Here is a 20,576-nt window from a genome sequence, read left to right as displayed (position 1 = left end):
TCCCTTCTTCTGTCTTATCCAAGCTTGTCACAAATTTGTACACATCTGTTAGATTCTTCTTCAATCTCTCTTGTTGTAATTAGCACAATCCAGCTTCTCCAATCTAGCTTTCCAGCTAAATTCCCTTATCCCTGAAACCATTCTGGTGAATCACGTTTGCACCTTCTCAAGAATTTTCACATCCTTCTCAAAGTGTGGCAGCCAGAAGCTGTTACGAACTACTTTGGCCATACTGTTTCAACAGGGACTGTTGCTTGGTCCATTGCAACACTTTGGTCCTGGACTGATTCTGGAAGCTATAACAACAGATCAAACAGGAGGAGACCATTCACCTCATCAGTCATGTCCAGCCATTGAATTCGTTCATGGTTGAGCTATGCCTTAACGCCATCTACCCACTTTATTCTGTAGCCCTTCATAAACCTCGCTAAATCAAAACATAGAAACTAAAAACAGGAGTCAGCCATTTGGCCCATTGGACATGTTCCTCAAACTCAGTGCCGTATTCCCACTTTCCCCTCATACCCCATGAAACCTTTAAAGTAAAAGAAAAAAACCTCTTCTTGAATATATTCAGTGGATTGGGCCTCCACTGTCTTTGTGGTGGAGAATTCATGACCCTTAATCCTAAACGGGTCAACCCACTGAGACTGTGTCCCTTTGTTCCATAAACTCAAACCAAGGGAAAAAAAATTCTTCCTGCATGTAATGTAAGCTGTGAACATTTTATATGGTTAGGAAATTTACAAAGATCCCCCTTAAAACCAGTTCAAAAAATAGAAATTTTAAAAACATATTTTATTCCTAGACTATATTATTACTTAGTTTTATCTGAAGTCTCTATTAACTATCTTAATAAATTAGATAATAAAATAAAAAGCGTAGTTAAAGAAATTTTACACCTCCCCTATCTAATCTAATCCCCTGTTATCCTTCTAAACTCTAGTGAATACAGGCCCAGTCAAACCAATCTCTTCCTATAGGACAGTCCTGCCATTCCATCTAGACATCTTGAAGTCTCCTTGCATCTTCTTCACATCTCTCAATCCTGCCAAGTCTTGTGTCATCAGCAAACTTAGATATGTTGCATTTGGTTTCCTCATTCAGGCCATTTATGTATAAGTCATATGGTAGTCAAACAACGATCCTTCAATACCCAACTAGTCACTGTCTGCCACCTGGTAAAAATATCCATTTATTCCCACTTTCCTTTTCCTGTTTGTTCATCAAATCTCAATCCATGCCCATATATTACCCCATCCCATGTGCTGTAATTACCCACTAACAATTCTGGTTGCCCTGCTGTAGGAACGATATTATTAAACTGCAAAGGGTAGAAAAAAGATTTACAAGGCTGTTACCAGGACTAAAAGATTTGAGTTATAAGGAGAGAGGCTGGATAGGCTGGGACCTTTTTCCCTGAAGCGTAGGAGACCAAGGGGTGATCTTATAGAGGTTTGTCAAATCATGAGGGACATGGATACGGTGGGGGAATCCATAATTAAAGGGTATTGGTTGAAGGTGAAAGGGTAAAGATTTAAAAGGGATCTGAGGGGCAGTTGTTTTCACGTGTGATGGTGCGTATATAAGAACGAGCTGCCAGAGGAAGCGTAGAGGCAAATACAATTATAACATTTAACAGACATTTGGGCAGCTACATGTATAGGAAAGGTTTAAAGGGATATGAGCAAACACAAGCCAACGGGATTAATTCAGTTTAGGAAACCTGGTCAGCATGGACGAGCTGGGCTGAAGGGCCTATTTCTATGCTATATAACCTTTTCCATGGAACCTTGTTAAAAGCCATGTGATATTCCAAATAGACCACATCTCCTGGTTCTCCCTTCTGTAGTCTACTAGTTACACCCTCACAAAAACTCCAGTCGATTTGTTCAACATGATTTGCTTTTCATAAACCCCGTGCTGGCTTTGTCCAATCCTGTTAGAGCTTTCCAAGTGTTGTTATGGCACCTTTTATTTTAGGCTCTTGCATTTTTTCCACTACTGATGTTGGACTAACTGGCCTGTAATTCTCTCCCTTCCCTTTTAAATTGTGGGGTAACATTTGTCACCCTCCAATCTGCAGGAACTACTTGAGAGTCTCGAGATAACCATCAATGTATCTAATATTTCCAGGGCCATTTTCTTTAGTACTCTCAAATGTAGGTTATTAATGGTGTTTCATCAGCCTTCCACTATTTATTTATTTAAAACCATTTTCTTCTTAATACTGATTTCCTTCAATTCCTTAAAACCATATCAATTCCAGATTTAACCTTTAGAAAACAGTGTCCAGTCTCAATAACCTTTAGGGAGAGAGTCCCAGATTTTCACCACCAATTTTTGCATCAAGAAGCCCTTTTTGGCATCATCCTTAAACAGCCAAATTCTATTTATAGGGTTCTGGGCTCCTTCCCGAAGACTAAATAATTGCTTCATAAAGACTTTATCAACTTGTTTAAATCATCATAAAATGAGAACATAATGGTAGGCATGTTTTACTGCAATCTTGCCCCACTTTTTTGAGATGAGAGAATGGTACTGAGTGGAAATGAGAGGATTCTCCACAGGAATGGATGGAAAAAAATTGCCAGAGGAGAGCTTGCTGACAGTTAAGCATCCTTTGTTCATGGTAACTTGTCTGTACATTATCTGTTGCTATGGGAGGTGAGAGAATAAAGCTGTGCGTCACGTGAGAAATTGAAAATCACATTTCACCTCAAATGAATTTTGCCTTGATGTGAAAGATACTTGCATCAGTTTGTTACTCTAGGGAGCTGAGCACATAATCTAGACTGCCACTTCAGTACCCTCCTGAGGAACTGCTGTATTTTCACAGATCCTGGCTTTCAAATAAGTCTTAAACCAAGACTTTATCTGCTCTCTCAAGTGGATGTAAAAGATCCTATTGTAACTTTGCAAGACAAGCAGCTGTATTCTTTCTTGTGTTCATTCCAATATTTGTCCCCTAACCAATGTCAACAGGATATAGCTTGTTTTATAGTGGATCTCATTGTTCTTTGTGGACCCTTGCTGTGCACAAATGAGTAGTTGCATCTCTCTACACCATTGAGTACACTTCACAAACATTTCAGTGGCTGAGGTGCACTTCGCAACAATTTGAAGGCATAAAGAGCACTGTATCAATGCAGACTGTTTCTTTCCTGTAATTCATTGAAGTCTTGATTTTGCCAAATAATAATCTGCCAGAAATTGGATGACTTCCAGTGAGGCTCAGATTGCTCTCCTTAGAGTAGAGAAGGTGAAAAAGAAATTTAATGACGGTGTTCAAAACTAAAGAGTTTGATCCATTTAAAAGGAAAAAGATGTTTGGGTGAACGGAAAGTCTGGCATCAAAGGATATAGATTTAAGATAATTGGCAGAAGTGGGGTGGGGGGGGGGGGGGGGGGGGAGGTGATGAGATTTTTTTTATATAACCAAGTCCATTGCTGTGATATGGTGTGGCCTGCCTGAAAATGTGATAGAAGCAAATTCAATAATAATTTTTACAATGGAATTGAACATACATTTAAAGTGTGAAGAAACAGGACTGTGCTGTGGGTCAAGAGCACTGGTGACTAACTGAGTAATTTTTATCAAAGAGCCAGCATAGGCACAGCTAGTCGAATGGTCGTCTGAGCTGTATGTTTTAATTAATTCAAAATGTTGCGTTGAATGTTTATTGATTAGAGATCTAGATTTGACTCAAAATACATCTGTGTAAACAAGTAATAATTTATTCTTGGAATGGCTTATTTTAAAATTGTTATTTATTCAGGAAAAAAAGTTCAATTTAACAATTTTTGTGCATCTGACTTTGCACAGTTTTGTTATTCCTCAGCACACTGAATAGTTAATATTGTTTTCTTGTTTATATATTCAACAAAATAATCTTGCTACAACTGTTGCAACATGTTGTGACAAGAAAAGAGTTTGGTTTCTTGTATGAAGGTTATTTCTGTCCAGATCAAAATATTATTGGATAATTGGCTTGCTGAACAGAAATTGATTTTAACCCTCTGGGATTTCCTATTGTGACAAATTATTTCCTTTTTCAGTGCCTTTCCCGAGATGCAGCTGGCAATATGAAAATTCAGTATCTTGGCACCGTGGTAAGTTGTTACTTACTCTTAAATGCTTTATACTGTATAGTGTTGTAATGTAGTAAATGCAGAGTTGTTGGTAGATGATGCTGTTCATGTTATCTTCATTTAGAATCTTGTAAGATGAGTGTTCGATGTTTTGATAAATGCATTATATGAATTGTTACAAAACCAGGCAGGCCTGAAGGTCCCAGTTTTGTTTCATGGGCTTCGTTGTGTTACGGTGAATCAGGGAGTGTCAATGAATGTTGGCCACATGGACTTCCAGAAGGCATTTGCCACGGTTCTGTAAAATAGATTGTTAACAAAAAATAGATTGTGTAGAATTGAAGATAATCTTGTAATTTGGGTTGATTAGGAGTTTGTAAACAAAGAATAAACCAGGTTAATTCTCTGAATGCCTATATGAGGCAAGTGTGTTCCCCAAAGATGAACTGGGACTCCCATTTTTCAGCATTTCTAGTAATAATTTAGATGAAGGGATAGAGAGTTGTGTGTTGAAGTTTGCAGATGTCACTAAGTTGGAAGGTACAGCAAATATGTGATTACCAAGGGATAAATAATGAAGTTGGAGGTGATTGTGGGCAAGTATGGGATCTGAGAAAGACACATTGGTAGTGTCTCTTAATAATGAGAGACTAGAAGCTGTGGAAGATTAAAGGGATTTGGGTGTTTTGTACACAAATTACTAAAAAAGAAATGCAGCACTGAAAGGAAAAGTAATTTAAAAAAGAGAATGGACTTTTGTCCTTCATGTCAAGGAGATGGAATTGAAAAGTGCGCAAGTTATGTGATTAACATGGGGAATGCTGGAAAAACCCAGCTGGTCTGGCAGCATCTGTGGAGAGAGAAACCGTTTCGAGTCCAATATGACTCTTTTCTGAATTCAGGAAATTATGCTTCTGTTGTATAGATCCTTAATCAGATCTAGTCTGACTTAAAGTTTAGTTTTCGGCACCTTTACAGGGGGATAGGCTCATTGATATAATTGCTGGATTGTTCACCCACAGACCCAGGTAATGTTCTGGGCACTGAGTTCAAATCCTGCCATGGCAGATGATGGAATTTGAAGTCAATAAAATCTGGAACTAAGAGTCTAATGATGATGATGATGAATCCATTGTCAATTGTCAGAAAAACCCCTCTGGTTCACTAATGTCCTTTAGGGAAGGAAACTTTAGGGGCGCATGGTGGCTCAGTGGTTAGCTCACAGCACCAGGGATCCGGCTTGGGTGACTGCCTGTGTGGAGTTCGCACATTCTCGCTGTGTCTGCGTGCGTTTCCTCCCACAATCCAAAGATGCGCAGGTTAGGTGGCCATGCTAAATTGTCCGTCGTGTTCAGGGATGTGTAGGTTAGATGCATTAGTCGGGGTAAATGTAAGGGATTGGGTCTGGGTGGGTTACTCTTCAGAGGGTCGGTGTGGACTTGTTGGGCTGAAGGGCCTGTTTCTGCATTGTAGAGATTCTTAAAAAAAGAAACTGCCATCCTTCCCCGAACTCCAGACCCACAGCAATGTGATTGACCCTCAGCTTGATTGCCTCTGGGCAATTAGGGATGAGAAATAAATGTTGGCCTAGCCAACGGCCATCATCCTGTGAAAGTGTAAAAAAACTTTACCTCATGGAAGGTATATGGATCTTAGGGGGAGCAAGGGCCTGTACTATTCTATGTTCTATATCACAAATTCACACGAAAGGTTCAAGGAGTTAAGTGGTTTGATTATGAAGGCAGGTTGCATAAATATTTTTTGTCAAAAGCTGATCAAACCAATATAATTAGAATCATAAAGTAATGAGAAGTAGAGAAACATTAACGAGAGAAACTGTTTCTTCTGGTGGATGAATGGAAAACAAGGTTTGTCCTGCGTAGCTCTACGATGTAAGACTGTGCTATATGAGCTGTTCCCGGGGAAGAATGTTGAAATAAACGCTAACTGCAGCTGCAGGACTTTTAACTCAGTGATGGATGCTCTTTGATCTTCCCAAAACTTGCGGGTCTTCCAGTGCAAGGAGATGTCCTTCACTGATTGTTGCAGACTTGCACATTCCAAGATCCCACTTGATATTCTGAGGGATACGTGAAAACTTAGAGCAGTCACTGGATAGGCACAATGGGAAAAGGCGCTTGAGCCATAATAACCTGGAAACTCTGTAAAACCCCTCGAGCTATATAGTCAATCTATAAAGAATGAGGTAAAATAATAACTATATAGAAATTTAGTGAGTAACATGTGCATTGAAGTACACTGATTTGATTTGCAATTTTGAATATACTATATTTTTACAAACTTTATGAATAAAATATATTTTGTAAGAAGGTGCTATTAAGATTAGGGCGAGGTGATTTAGGACTGAGACCAAGAAACTTGTGGAAACCTGGAAGTCTCTCTCAAAAAGACTGGATGTTAGGGGTCAACTTGGAGTTTTCAAGACTGGGGTTATTATGTTTGACAGAATGAGGGTAAATGGTAAGGGAACCATAACCATGGTTGATAAGTGAAGTTGAGTTACAGATTAACCAAGAGTTAAATGAGCAGCAAATCATTCCATGAGATTAAAGGATCGCTGGATCAGATGGCTGGTTCCTTATGATCTTTCATCCATATCTGTTCATCAGGAGCAGCACTCTGAAAGCTAGTGCTTCCAAATAAACCGGTTGGACTATAACCTAGTGTGTGCGATTTTTAACTTTGTACACCCCAGTCCAACACCAGCACCTCCAAATCAGAAAAGTAGATATCCCAGGTAATTCGCGGCCAGAGTGGTCTCCTGGACTCATTTTGATCATCTCCATGGGCAAGCAAGAAGTTTCCCAGATGGTTCATCTCCAATTTTGCCTGCACTTTTAATCAGGTTTCTCAATTTCCTTCGGAGATAGTCTAGTTTTGGGTGGACACAAGGTATCATAATTGTGCAGGATGGGAATGACTGGATCAGATTGGACTAGTTTGTCATTGTTCACATTGGACTTGAGAAATGGCATCCTCCTGTTCTAATGCTCTGAATCTGTCCTTTGGCTGTATCAAGTTTCACAGATGGTTTCTCTTAGTGGGGCTAGTAAGTTTTCTCACCTGAATATTCCCAACTCATTAATAACCGAACCACCATTTTGGCACCATTTTCTCTGATGGTAGCCCAATTCTACCACTTGCCATAGCTAAAAGAACTCTTCTTTAATGGGACATCTGGAAAGGACCATCAAGTCTGCTGGCAGAGCCATATTGGGAACCCATGTGTCCATTTGGTGAAGTGTTGTTAGCTCTGAACTGCCCTTAACCGCAACATGGTGACAATGCAGCCATACCCAGTGTTTCTCTCAGCATAAAGGCTGACATCACCTTACATTTGGACTCTGTTATACCTGTCTCTTTGTGGGTTACATGGAACATTCCTTGTTCCAATCCGAGTCATGTCCCTACCCATAACTTTTTCTCAGGTACTTCGATGATGTCATCAGTGCTGGTTTCACCTGTCTTTTGGAATTGGAATAATTTATCAATTTTACTTACAATCACCACCTTCAAATGGTCCATCTCTGATTCCACCCTTCCCTTCTGCGACAAGAGATAGGTTGACCGCTGATATCTGCTACAAACCCACCGACTCCAACAGTTACCTGGACTGTACAACCAAATACCCTGCTTCCTGTAAAGACCCTGTTCCATTCTCCCAGTTTCTCCATCTCTGTTGTGTCTGTTCAGATGATGGCACCTTTTGCAGGTGGGCCTCAGATATGGTCACTTTTGTTCTCAACCAACAATTCCCCGTCACCATGGTTAACAGGGGCCTTGGCCATGCCTGGCCTGTTTCTCTCACTTCGGCCTTCATTCATAGAGTCATAGAGATGCACAGCATGGAAACAGACCCTTCGGTACAACCCGTCCATGACGACCAGATATCCAACCCAATCTAGTCCCACCTGCCGGCACCCCGCCCATATCCCTCCAAACCCTTCCTATCCATATACCCATCCAAATGCCTTTTAAATGTTGCAATTATACCAGCCTCCACCACTTCCTCTGGCAGCTCATTCCATACACGTACCACCCTCTGTGTGAAACAGTTGCCCCTTAGGTCCCTTTTATATCTTTCCCCTCTCACCCTAAACTTATGCCCTCGAGTTCTGGACACCCCCACCCCAGGGAAAAGATTTTGTCTATTTATCCTATCTATGCCCCTCATAATTTTGTAAACCTTTATAAGGTCACCTCTCAGCCTCTGACACTCCAGGGAAAACAGCCCCAACCTGTTCAGCCTCTCCCTGTAGCTCAAATCCTCCAAACCTGGCAGCAACCTTGTAAATCTTTTCTGAACCCTTTCAAGTTTCACAACATCTTTCCAATAGGAAGGAGACCAGAATTGCATGCAATATTCCAACAGTGGCCTAAGCAATGTCCTGTACAGCCGCAACATGACCTCTCAACTCCTCTACTCAGTACTCTGACCAATAAAGAAAAGCATACCAAACGCCTTCTTCACTATCCTATCTACCTGCGACTCCACTTTCAAGAAGCTATGAATTTGCACTCCAAGGTCTCTTTGTTCAGCAACACTCTGTAGGACGTTACCATTAAATGTATAAGTCCTGCTAAGATTTGCTTTCCCACAATGCAGCACCTCGCATTTATCTGAATTAAACTCCATCTGCCACTTCTCAGCCCATTGGTCCATCTGATCCTGTTGTAATCTAAGGTAACCCTCTTCGCTGTCCACTACATCTCCAATTTTGTTTCATCTGCAAACTTACTAACTGTACCTCTTATGCTTTCATCCAAATCATTTATATAAATGACAAAAAGTTGAGAACCCAGCACCAATCCTTGTGGCACTCCACTGGTCACAGGCCTCCAGTCTGAAAAACAACCCTCCATTACCACCCTCTGTCTTCTACCTTTGAGCCAGTTCTGTATCCAAATGGCTAGTTCTCCCTGTATTCCGTGAGATCTAACCTTGCTAAACTGTCTCCCACGGGGAACCTTGTTGAACGCTTTACTGAAGTCCATATAGATCACATCTACCATTCCGCCCTCATCAATCTTCTTTGTTACTTCTTCAAAAAACTCAATCAAGTTTGAGAGACATGATTTCCATCCAGAAAGCCATGTTGACTATCCCTAATCAGTCCTTGCCTTTCCAAATACATGTACATCCTGTTCCTCAGGATTCCCTCCAACAACTTGCCCATCACTAAGGTCAGGCTCCACTCCTTCTCTTCCCTTCCACAACAGTGATTGTATCCCCTGGTCCACACTTCACACTACACCAGCCTTTGCATCCAAAGGATCATAAGCTGCATTTCTGTCACCTGCAGTGGGATACCACCAACAATTACATATTTCCCTCCCCTTCCTTGTCACCATTCCACAGGGACCGTTCCTTTCAGGACACATTGGTCCACTTCTTCTTCACTCCGAACATGCCATCGCACCCTCATGGCACCTTCCCCTACAATCTCAGAAGGTGTAACATTTTTCCATTTACCTCCTCCCTCCTCACTGTCCAAGGCCTCAGAGACCGCTCCTCCCACCTCACCCCATCCCACCCCACCCCCAGCCCTCTCATCATATGGGCTGCTTTCGGCACAGCCAACCCATTTTCACCTATTTATGATCCTCATTATCAGGTTTTCTTCCTACCCAACTTACTTTCAAGTACTTTGATTTCCTAATTCTCTTTCTCTCTCGACTCCATCTCCAGCTATCTGCACACTTTCCATTCTCTCTCCTTCATCAGCATAAATACCGCCTTTTCCTAGCTGCTATCAGTTCTGAAAAATGGTCCCTGACACAAAAGCTTAACTCTGCTCTCTCTTTGCAGATGCTGCCAGACCTCTTGAATTTCTCCAGCAATTTCTGTTTTTGTTCTGTTCTTCAGAAACTGCAGCTGCTGCTCCCTTTTTGATTTTGAGATATGGTCATTAGGTTAACGCACATAAAGTGTGTTTGTTGCACAGGCGGTCGGAACATGTTGCTGGTGTGAGATTGACATAGTGTCATGCCATACAACATGACCATACCCTTGACTGAGCACTGCTGCCAGGCATGCAAAGCTGTCTGGTTTTGTGTCTGTGCTCTCCAATCAGTGTGTGCCTTTAAATTATGGCTGAGTGGGTAATGTGCTGAAAGGCAAGGCAGGAACGGTGGTAACATCCAGGTGGGCTCAAGTGAGCAAGTTAGCAGCCCTTTGGCAGCCTCAGGGATGTGCCATGATTATGTGCACAGGCTGGTGGGTATTCAATGCCAAAGTCAATGGACACTTCACAACCCTGCAGTGTGCTCAAGAGGTTGGTACCAGAGTTGGCAGTCTGGAGGAGCAAGCAGTGAATTTGGAGTCACCAGGTACCCGCCCTGACTTTCATGGCAGAATACTTGGCATCTACTTTCCATCTGGCACATGGTGAAATTGGAACCTGCATATTAATGAGGTGAAATCCTGTGTTATTGAGGATGATGATGAACACTATCCTCTGATGTTAGGCATCTCGCTGCTCCCAAGCAAGAATCTTGCTTTGATGCCTGGCACTGTTGAAAAATGTGACTTGCTGCTCCCATATTTGAGAAAACCCTTTTGTGGATGTCTCACCAGATATCTCATGGAAACCACATTATTCAGGCTCTTGTAAGATTCTGCCTTCTTCTCTCAGTTACTCAGTCCCAGTAAATGATACATATGATGAGAAGTGGGAACTTTCTAGCAAGTCATGTCAGAGGATGTTCGTGTCCAGGAAAGAGAAGGAACTTAGCCTAGTCCGTTAACTTATCAACTGTCAGCTACAATTCTGGCACCGCCCTCCTGGTCACATGTCTGACCTGTCCATCTTCCTTCCCACTTATCCACTCCACCCTATCTCCCGATCTATTACAATTGCCTCTCACCTGCATCTACCTATTGCCTTCCCACCTACCTTCCTCCAGCCCTACCCACCCATAGCCCTATTTATCTCTCAGCCCCCTTCCCCCTCCACATTCCTGATGAAGGACTTACGCCCAAACGTTGAATCTCCTGCTCCTTGGATGCTGCCTGACCTGCTGAGCTTTTCCAGCACCACACTTTTCGACTCTGACTCTCCAGCATCTGCAGCCCTCACTTTCTCCCACAATTCTGGTAGTCACGGTGGTGCGCTTGCCTTTTCTTCCCATAGTTTTGCTGAGACATTTTTTTTTCTGATGCTTATCTCAAAAGAAATAGACGTTCTCTCCACTTCTGTAATTTATTCAGGAGTATGTGAAGATTGGTGAAGTTTGGTGGTCACCTTTGTTCTTCAGTTCAAATTACCTGTTTCCTTTTTTGAGCTGGTCGATATTCATTCTGCTAAACTTTAAAGCACTAAACTTGATTGAGTTTTTTGAGTATGTAACAAAGTGGATTGATGAGGGCAGAGCAGATGATGTGATCTAAATGGACTTCAGTAAGGCATTCAACAAGGTTCCTCATGGGAGACTGATTAGCAAGGTTAGATCTCATGGAATACAGGGAGAACTAGCCATTTGGATACAGAACTGGCTCAAAGATGGAAGACAGAGGGTGATGGTGAAGGGTTGTTTTTTAGACTGGAGGCCTTGACCAGTGGAGTGCCACAAGGATCGGTGCTGGGTCCTCTACTTTTTGCCATTTACATAAATGATTTGGATACGAGCATAAGAGGTACAGTTCGTATGCTTGCAAATGACACCAAAATTGGAGGTGTAGTGGACAGTGAAGAAGGTTACCTCAGATTACAACAGGATCTTGACCAGATGGGCCAATGGGCCGAGAAGTGGCAGATGGAGTTTAATTCAGATAAATGCAAGGTGCTGCATTTTGGGAAAGCAAATCTTAACAGGGTGTATACACTTAATGGTGAGGTCCTAGGGAGTGTGCTGAACAAAGAGACCTTGGAATGCAGGTTCATAGCTCCCTGAAAGTGGAATCGCAGGTAGATAGGATAGTGAAGAAGGCATTTGGTATGCTTTCTTTTATTGGTGAGAGTATTGAGTAGAGGAGTTGGGAGGTCATGTTGAGGCTGTACAGGACATTGGTTAGGCCACTGTTGGAATATTGCATGCAATTCTGGTCTCCTTCCTATTGGAAAGATGTTGTGAAACTTGAAAGGATTCAGAAAAGATTTACAAGAATGTTGCCAGGGTTGGAGGATCTGAGCTATGGGGAGAGGCTAAACAGGCTGGGGCTGTTTTCCCTGGAGCGTCGGAGGCTTATAGAGGTTTACAAAATTATGAGGGGCATGGATTGGGTAAATAGATAAAGTCTTTTCCCTGGGGTGGGGGAGTCCAGACCTAGAGGGCATAATTTAGTGTGAGAGGGGAAAGATATAAAAGTGACCTAAGGGGCAACTTTTTCACACAGAGGGTGGTACGTGTATGGAATGAGCTGCCAGAGGAAGTGGTGGAGGCTGGTACAATTACAACATTTGAAAGGCATCTGGATGGGTATATGAATAGGAAGGGTTTGGAGAGATATGGGCCGGGTGCTGGCAGATGGGACTAGATTGGACTGGGATATCTGGTCGTCATGGACGGGTTGGACCAAAGGGTCTGTTTCCATGCCGTACATCTCTATGACTCTAGTATAATTCAGATGAGGTCTCTGAAGCTTCAAAACTGCAGTGGATTCAGTTTTGCAGGAAGTGCCGGTACTTCAGCTGTCTTGCAGCTCATGTACAAAGCGATGACAATTTTTAAGACTTTGCCTGCTGTTTCTTCCCTTATTAGACAATTTTCCAGTGTTACAAGTCATATTACAGTGATGTCGAGATGAGGAGAAATTCCTTCACCTAGAGGGTGGTACATCTTTGAAATTCTCTTCTGTGTGGACGCTCATTCATTGAGCGTGTTCTGGAGAGTACTGACATTGATATGGAGATAGCTCATTAATGCGACATTGCGATAAATGATCAGCCATGATCTAATTGGTGAAGCAGGCTTGAGGGCTGAATGGCCTACTCTTTTACTATGTTTCTATGCTGCCAGTGAGTAAGCAGATTAGCAGAATTGATAGAGTACTGTTGAGTGAGTGTAGGACTTGATTTGAAGGTTCCTAAACCTTTCCTAAAGACCATTCATTAAAACCTATCTCTTTGACTAGGGGTTTGGTCACCAGTCCTACTATTTCTTTAGGTGGCTTAAAGTCAAATTCTGCGTGTTAATTGCTCCTGCACAGCACCGGGGGATGTTTCTGGATCAGTGGTGCTGGAAGAGCATTACCTTAAATTTGCTGTATAAAATTGTCTGAATAGCAGGTTTTTTTTCTAAGCAACTGGCTACATTGAATTCCAGAGTTTCTAATATGTTTTCCTAAGCCAGTGTGTCAGCCTACATTTGCAGTAGATTAATTTCATATGAAGGTCATAACTTTAGTTTCCGCAGAGCCGGGCTCTAAATGCAGTGAACAAACCTGGAAAGCCACCAAAATGCTCAGTAAAATTTGATCATTGGAGTAAATCAAACAGAGGCATATCACTTCGTAATTAGAGTGGGCAGAAATGGTGAAGAGCTGCTCAGCAGCAAATCTGAGCTGAGAATAGGAAGCACAAGAAGTGATGCTGGCAAGGTCTGGGCCTCAGAAGCCAGTTTGATGAGGGCGGGGCCTGAGGAGGCTGGGCTGGCGAGGCCGGGGCCTGAAGTGGTTGGGCTGGCGAGGCCGGGGCCTGAAGTGGCTGGGTTGGTGAGGCTGGGGCCCGAGGAGGGTGGGCTGGTGAGGCTGGGGCCCGAGGAGGATGGGCTGGTGAGGCTGGGGCCCGAGGAGGGTGGGCTGGTGAGGCTGGTGCCCGAGGAGGCTGGGCTGGTGAGGCTGTGAGCCGGGATGCCTGGCTGGAGCACCAGGGACTGGGGCAGAGTAAAGCTGTAAAGAGGGAGGAGGATTTATAAAGTGGAGTGAAATTCAGCAAGTGGTGTTGAGGGTTTGTAAAGAAAAGCAAACAAGGCTGCACTGTGGAGAGAGAGAGAGAGAGAGGTTCTGTAAAGGGGAGAAACAATTTTTAACATTTTATAAATGGTTTTCCCCTCGAATTGGCATTTCTTATGAATTCTCTTAATGAATGCAAGGCGAAATACTTTGACGAAATGTGTCTTGGGCAACAATACTCAAATATAGAAAGTAACATTGCTATGTGAATGCGTCACCTTATAAATGAATGACGAAGACAGAAAAAGGAGGTCCCAGAAACCAAATCGTGTCTCACAAAAATCAAAATGTGGTCCTTCAGAAAATCCCAAGAGGAGCCTTCATTGGTGGTGGACGGATGATGTTAAACTTCTGTATCAGAGTCTGTTTGCTTTTAAATCTAGATCTGTGAAGTCTTTTTCAATGTTTCCAATTCTGGGCATTTGTGCTTTCCCAACTTGCTCGTCCTAAATTCTGGAATTCTTTTTCTAAATCTTTTGTATTGTACCTTTCTTTTCCCAACTCTCTCCTTTTTAAAATAATTCTTTAGATATATCTGTTCTCATAACTCTTCTTCTGGCTTGGTCTCACCAATTCTCTGTATGATGTTTGATTATAACAAAAGCACTGTATAAATACAAGTTGTGTTGTTCACCCACCTGCATAGCATAACATGGAGATATTTTTACTCCTCCAATTCCAGCCTCTTGACCATCCTCCAAAGCTATCAACTGCTTCAGTGTATTCTCCAAAATTCCATCCCTGGACCTTTGTGCTTCTGTTTCTCTCTCTCCTTTTAAGATGCTTTGTAAAACCTATCTGCTTGCTCAACTCTTTGGTCGACTGCCTTAATATTTCCTTAAGTACCAAATGTTGATTGCTAAAGCCTCTTTGAAATGCCCTGATGTTGCATTCTGTATTAAAAGTGCTAAATAAATTAGTTTTTGTTGTCAACATTGAAGTAGCATCTAACTTTAACAAGCATGGTTTCTAGGAATACAGTTCTGTTAGTACAGTAAATGCTAACAAGGGAGAAAAACAGCCACCAAGCACATTTGGTTAAAGGAGGATTTAGACACACAGAACCCACAAGTACACACTTTATTAATTGTGTAAAGATTTATTTGCTTTGCCACAGTTAGCAAAGAGCTCAATTTTATGTTTTGCATGCTTCTCTTCATTCAGTTATATATTGTTTACGTAATGGCCTGTTTCTGTGTAATTCTGTGTTGGAGCGTCTAATGAAAACAGTTGCAATGTTGTTACTTGAAGAGGTATGGGAAGACAAGTGGGAGTTGATGGGGCTAATTGGATTGCTCTTTTAATGAACTGGCACAGACACAACAGGCCAAATGGCCTCTGGTTGTGCTGTCTGCTTCTGTGATTCTAGTGAGTTCACTTTAAAGTATTTAAAAATTTGCCTTTGGAAAGTTATTTTTCAGTTTGCTTCTACTGCCCATTCAGCTAGTGCATTCTAGATTACCATTGCATAAGTATAACAAAACAAAAACCCATTTTCCTTTTTTGTTCTTTTGACAATTATATTAAATATTGATTCAGCCATTAAAACAGAAAAGTCAAACTATTGAATTCTACTTTAACTACTTTTACTTCAGACAGTTTAATTTTCTCCTACAATTGTTAGTTCAGGTTTTCTTGTATTTTTGGATATGTATATTGCACTTCCAGGTCACAGTAACCACTTTAATACATAAATTTTGACTGTTTTCGTACTACCTGGCTTGTTTGGTGTCTTCTCATGCAAATTTGCTGAGTTCAGTCTGCCGTGTTGTGCATCAGTATTTTTTCCAGCTGTCAGTACCTCTTCAACTTCCTTTGCCAGCATGATGCTACTTAGCACATACTCCACTGACCTTTGCATCGTAAGGGGATTGATTGTAAATCCAGTCATGTTGCCAGTTAGAAGGGCATCAGCTGGGATATAATGATTCATTTGATATACTAACATTAATGGCAAGAACAATTCAACTGTTAGGTTTTTTTAGTGAAAGCTTTGGACTGTACTAATTGTGTGTTTTGTTATACTTTGATTTTGCAGTACTATGTCTATAGCTATTTGCTCACTGCATTTTAAGTTGTCTGATGTTTGCTATTTACAATTTTAAGTTCATTCAAAACTCAGCTGCCATGTCCTTATTTGTACCAGGTTCTGTTGCCCTGTCCTCTGTGCAGCTTGCTGGTTTATGTAGTCGCTTCATTAAGCAGCAGCTCAATTTTCAAATTTTCATTCCAAGTTCTCAAATTCTTCTAAGGTCTTACCCCCTCCCTATTTTTTAAATCTCTAGCCTCTCAACTCTCTAATATCTTTGTGTCTCTTGGGTTTTCCCTGATTTTAATTGTTCCATTGTTGACCATCCTCCCTAAATTTCTCTCCCTAAACCTCCTCGCTTGTTTATCTCTTTCTTCTTTTACAATGGTCCTTAAATCTAGGTCTGTCATGATGCTTTGGTCATCTGAAGAGGCTCAGTGTCCAATTTCCCTGGTGGAGTACCCTGGAAATTTTATTGTAGGGGTGGGATGAGGTTCTGTGCAGCATAAACAATGGCATAGACGAGATTGCAGAAAGTGAGGTTTGCAGAGTCAAGAGTGTGGTGCTGTTCAAGCGCAGCAGGTCAGGCAGCATCCGAGGAGCAGGAGAATCAATGTTTCGAGCAAAAGCCCTTCATCAGAAATAAATGAATTTAAAAAACTCTCTGATGAAGGGCTTATGCCTGAACCGTTGCTTCCCCTGCTCCTCGGATGCTGCCTGACCTGCTGCGCTGTTCCAGCGCCACACCCTCGACATCGACGAGATTGACTGAAGTGCCTGTGTTTCTGTTACTGTTTCTATGTAATGAATGTTTGGGGCAATGTAATTCCTGGCATTTATCTCCTGGCAGGGAAAATAATGCAATTTTAACATAAAGAATTGCATATTTATTAACCTAAGCAGTGGTTGTATATAATTCTGGATTCATACATAATCTCTTAAAACAGTAAATGCCTGCTGCTGGTTTTCTAGAAGCTAATAAAATTGTAGCTGCCAGATTATATTGTTTATCTTGTTTTTTTTTGTTTTAACCTTAATGTTTTCTTGCTTCTATCTTGGCACTTGTGTTGAGGTATAATTGTACTGGAGAATGAAACATCTTCCCTCTCTGTAGTGACAGCATCAAGTCGTCTTAGGTCAGGTAAAGTGCAAGTTAGATGCAGGTTAGAGCTTCTCCTGTGCTGGTCCTATAATGTTTCTTGACCCATTCCGTAAAGGGTACCCCCTCCTGCAGTCACACACCATTTTCATTTACATGATTAACTCTCGTAGCCTATTTACATTGACAGCTTAATAATGAAACTGCCTTGGCAGTTCTCTCAACTGAGTACAATTCATGCAGCCCTCTCTTCCCAAGTTCTGCTTTCCAAATTAATATTGGAATTTTAAAGAGGCATTACTCTGAGCACTGACTTTCATGTGATGCAGATGTAGTTCTAATATTTTGCAAACTACCTTATCTGCCATTATTACAATGCAGTGTCAAACAAATGATTGTGACTTGGCTAGAAATAGTCAGTGTAACAAGGGCACGATTTTCAGGATCCCAAATACCTTTGATTGTCATGGTTAAGTGTTATTTGATGTTACAGCACAAATCCACCTAAGCTAACTGTGAACCCTTAATTATTTTTTTGGATTCTTTGTTATGGAAGAAACTGAACTGATTTAAAATTCTCAACAGAATAACAACCAATAGGATTGATATAACATCATAAGTATATTAGAAACATACTAAGTGAGGAACATAACAGGACAAAATTTTGGTACTGAGCCACATAAAGAGATACTTTAACTGATGACCAGAAGCTTAGTCAGAGAAATGGAATTTAAGGAGTTTTTTATTCGTTGACGGGACGAGGGTGTCACTGGTTCAGGCCAGCATTTATTGTCAATCCCTAATTTGCCCAGAGGGCAGTTAAGAGTTAACAGCATTGTTGTGGTCTGGAGTCATATGTAGGCTCAACCAGATAGGAATGGCAGTTTCTCTCCCTGAAGGACGTTAGTGAATGAAATGGGTTCTTTCAACAATCACCAATGGATTTGTGGTCTTCACTAGAGTCTTAATTCCAGATTTTTATTGAATTCAAATTCCACTATCTGCAATGGTGGGATTCGCACCTGAGCCTCCAGAATATTACCTGGGTCTCTGGATTAACAGTTCAGTGAAGGCCACCACCTCCCCTTAAAAGGAGGAGATAGAGACAGAGTGGTTTTGTGAGGAGATTCTGAAGCTTTGGTCCTAGTGCACTAAGCATGAGCCTGCCAATGGAGGGTTGATATATATTTGAGGTATAGAATTGGAAGAATGCTGAGTTTATTTAGGACTGGTTACGGAGGTGAGAACAGGTGAGGCCATGAATGTATTTGGAAATGAGAACTGAAAATGAAGTTTAGCCAGACTAGGAGCTGGTGTATGGGGAAGGATTAGGTGAAAGGGACTTGGTGTGAGTATGGGGAAAGGATTGGGTGAAAGGGACTTGGTGTGAGTTAGGACATGGATAGCAGAATTTTGGGTGAGCTGGAAATTATAGAGAGTTGAAGGTGGGAGAGCATTAGAAACTTGAGTCTGGAAGCAACAAAAACACAGCAGCAGACAAATTCATTTGTGTAATACCAGAAATCAGAAGGTTTTAACCACTCAGCAGTAGAGATATAGCAGAAGCATTTAAGATTAGGAAATGGTTTGGGAGAGTAAATAGGGAAAGATATTTCCATTGGTTAAGCAATAACACCTGGAAGGTATAAATTTAGGATGTTTTTTGGAAAGCATAAAGCAGAAGTTATTTCAACAGAAAGTATTGCAGTGCTGAGGCAAATTTGAGGAAATTAATATGAAAAATATCAGAGATTTTGGAAATATCGGGTAAAGTCACTATAATAAGTTAGTTCCAATACAGCATCAACCATGGCACAAGCAGAATGGGCCACAATTGTTTCCATCTCTGAAGAATGGAACTTTCAAATTTGGAATGAAAGATAGAGAGTAGCAGATTGGCTCCCAGTTAAACAGTTTACTGTATTCCTGATGAAGGGCTTTTGCCCGAAACGTCACTTTTACTGCTCCTCGGATGCTGCCTGAACTGCTGTGCTTTTCCAGCACCATTCTAATCTAGACTACCAGTTAAACACCATTACTGTTTTATTTGATTCTTTCAATAGTAGATATTTGCTCCTCAACTGAAGTTGAAGTTGGTATGCATCATGGAGCAGTGTTGCTTTGTAAGAACCAACATTGCCCTGTACTATCACACCCATCGTGCTTTGCTTATGTTGCTTGGAACTCAGAAGTGATGCTTTGATGTTGCTGTGTGTAAACTGAAGTGGGAGGGAGCGCGTGCCTGGCAATCAAAGTGAATCTAACAACAGCACTCTGAAAGTGGATTGATCATTATCTTCAGTGTAAACAAGCTTATTGAGATTACTCAGTTTGTGCCAAAATGATGGCCAGCTCTGCACCGGACTTGAGCCCACTGGGAGTTGTAGTGAAGCAGCCTAAAAGGATTTCTGTTGAAAACCTTAATTGTTATTTGTGATGAGACTTTCATCCATTGGTGTGGATGGGGCTCAGATCCAAGTCCCTGAGGCAAAATGATAGTCTTCTATGATCCTCTGCCACCACTCATCTATTATTCAAGACGCCTCTTAAATAGAATTTTCAAATGGATCGAGTTTAATCCTCCTTAAGGGTATTTACATATCATGAATGAGACAGCTTTGAAAGAGCTTGTTGATGTAACAGGTAGACATAATCAAGAGATGAAGTCACTTTTGGTATATTTGACAATGAAAGCTGTAGATTGACCCTATGTACTTGAAGTTCACAGTATTTTGGACCATATTTTATCAGATCTGTCCTGTTATCACAGAACTGTGTGCATAAATAAAAATGAATTGTGGTTTACCATTTTTTAACGAGAATTTGCTGTATAGCAACACTTAGGTCACAGATAGGGTAAATTTTTGTATTCTTCTGCAGTATTCAGCAGCAGGGAGCTCTGAGATGGAAGCTGAAAATTGTTTTATATTGTTAACTGTCTCACATCACATCACATTGATGCTAATTTCTCATCTTAAAGAATGATCGTAAAAAAAAATACTGCTTTGGATACATATGTCAGGTACTGCACTCCCCAGCTCTCCTCTGAAGTGCATTTAATTGAGGTGTTTAAACTTTGGCAAGGTTTTGGTGAAGTAGACAGATTCACTTCCACTTTATATGTACTCTTTAGAGAAAGCATTTCTGTACTGAATGTACAATGCGCAAGATTTGTAGTGTGGGAGATAGGGGGATGTTTTTCCATAGATTCTACTGGATGTGTAACCTTTTTACTGGCAGAACAGATGGTAACCAAAGAATGTAGGTTTAAGGTGATTGGCAAAAGAAGCAGAGGGGGAAGATGAGCAGAATTTCATTTTATACAATGAAACGTTGACATCTCAAATGTACTGCCTAAAATGGATGGCGTGGTGACTTAGTGGTTAGCACTGCTGCCTCATAGTTACATGGAACCGGGTTTGATTCCACCCTTGGGCAACTGC

The 20,576-nt window shown here is 41.4% G+C and overlaps 1 protein-coding gene across 2 annotated transcripts in view; it reads left to right on the top strand.

The window, feature by feature from the left end:
• pcca (propionyl-CoA carboxylase subunit alpha) overlaps window positions 1-20,576 on the top strand; it is a 386,004-nt gene that overhangs the window by 263,255 nt on the left and 102,173 nt on the right. For both annotated transcript variants that reach the window (XM_060825847.1, XM_060825848.1), the window contains exon 21: window positions 4,060-4,113. In XM_060825847.1, coding sequence (XP_060681830.1) covers window positions 4,060-4,113 — 54 coding nt within the window. The remainder of the gene's footprint in view (window positions 1-4,059; window positions 4,114-20,576) is intronic.

Source organism: Hemiscyllium ocellatum, chromosome 6 (assembly GCF_020745735.1).
Source record: "Hemiscyllium ocellatum isolate sHemOce1 chromosome 6, sHemOce1.pat.X.cur, whole genome shotgun sequence".
NCBI lineage: Eukaryota > Metazoa > Chordata > Chondrichthyes > Orectolobiformes > Hemiscylliidae > Hemiscyllium > Hemiscyllium ocellatum.
Note: the sequence above shows the minus strand (reverse complement) of the source record. Positions and strands in the feature narration are given on the sequence as shown.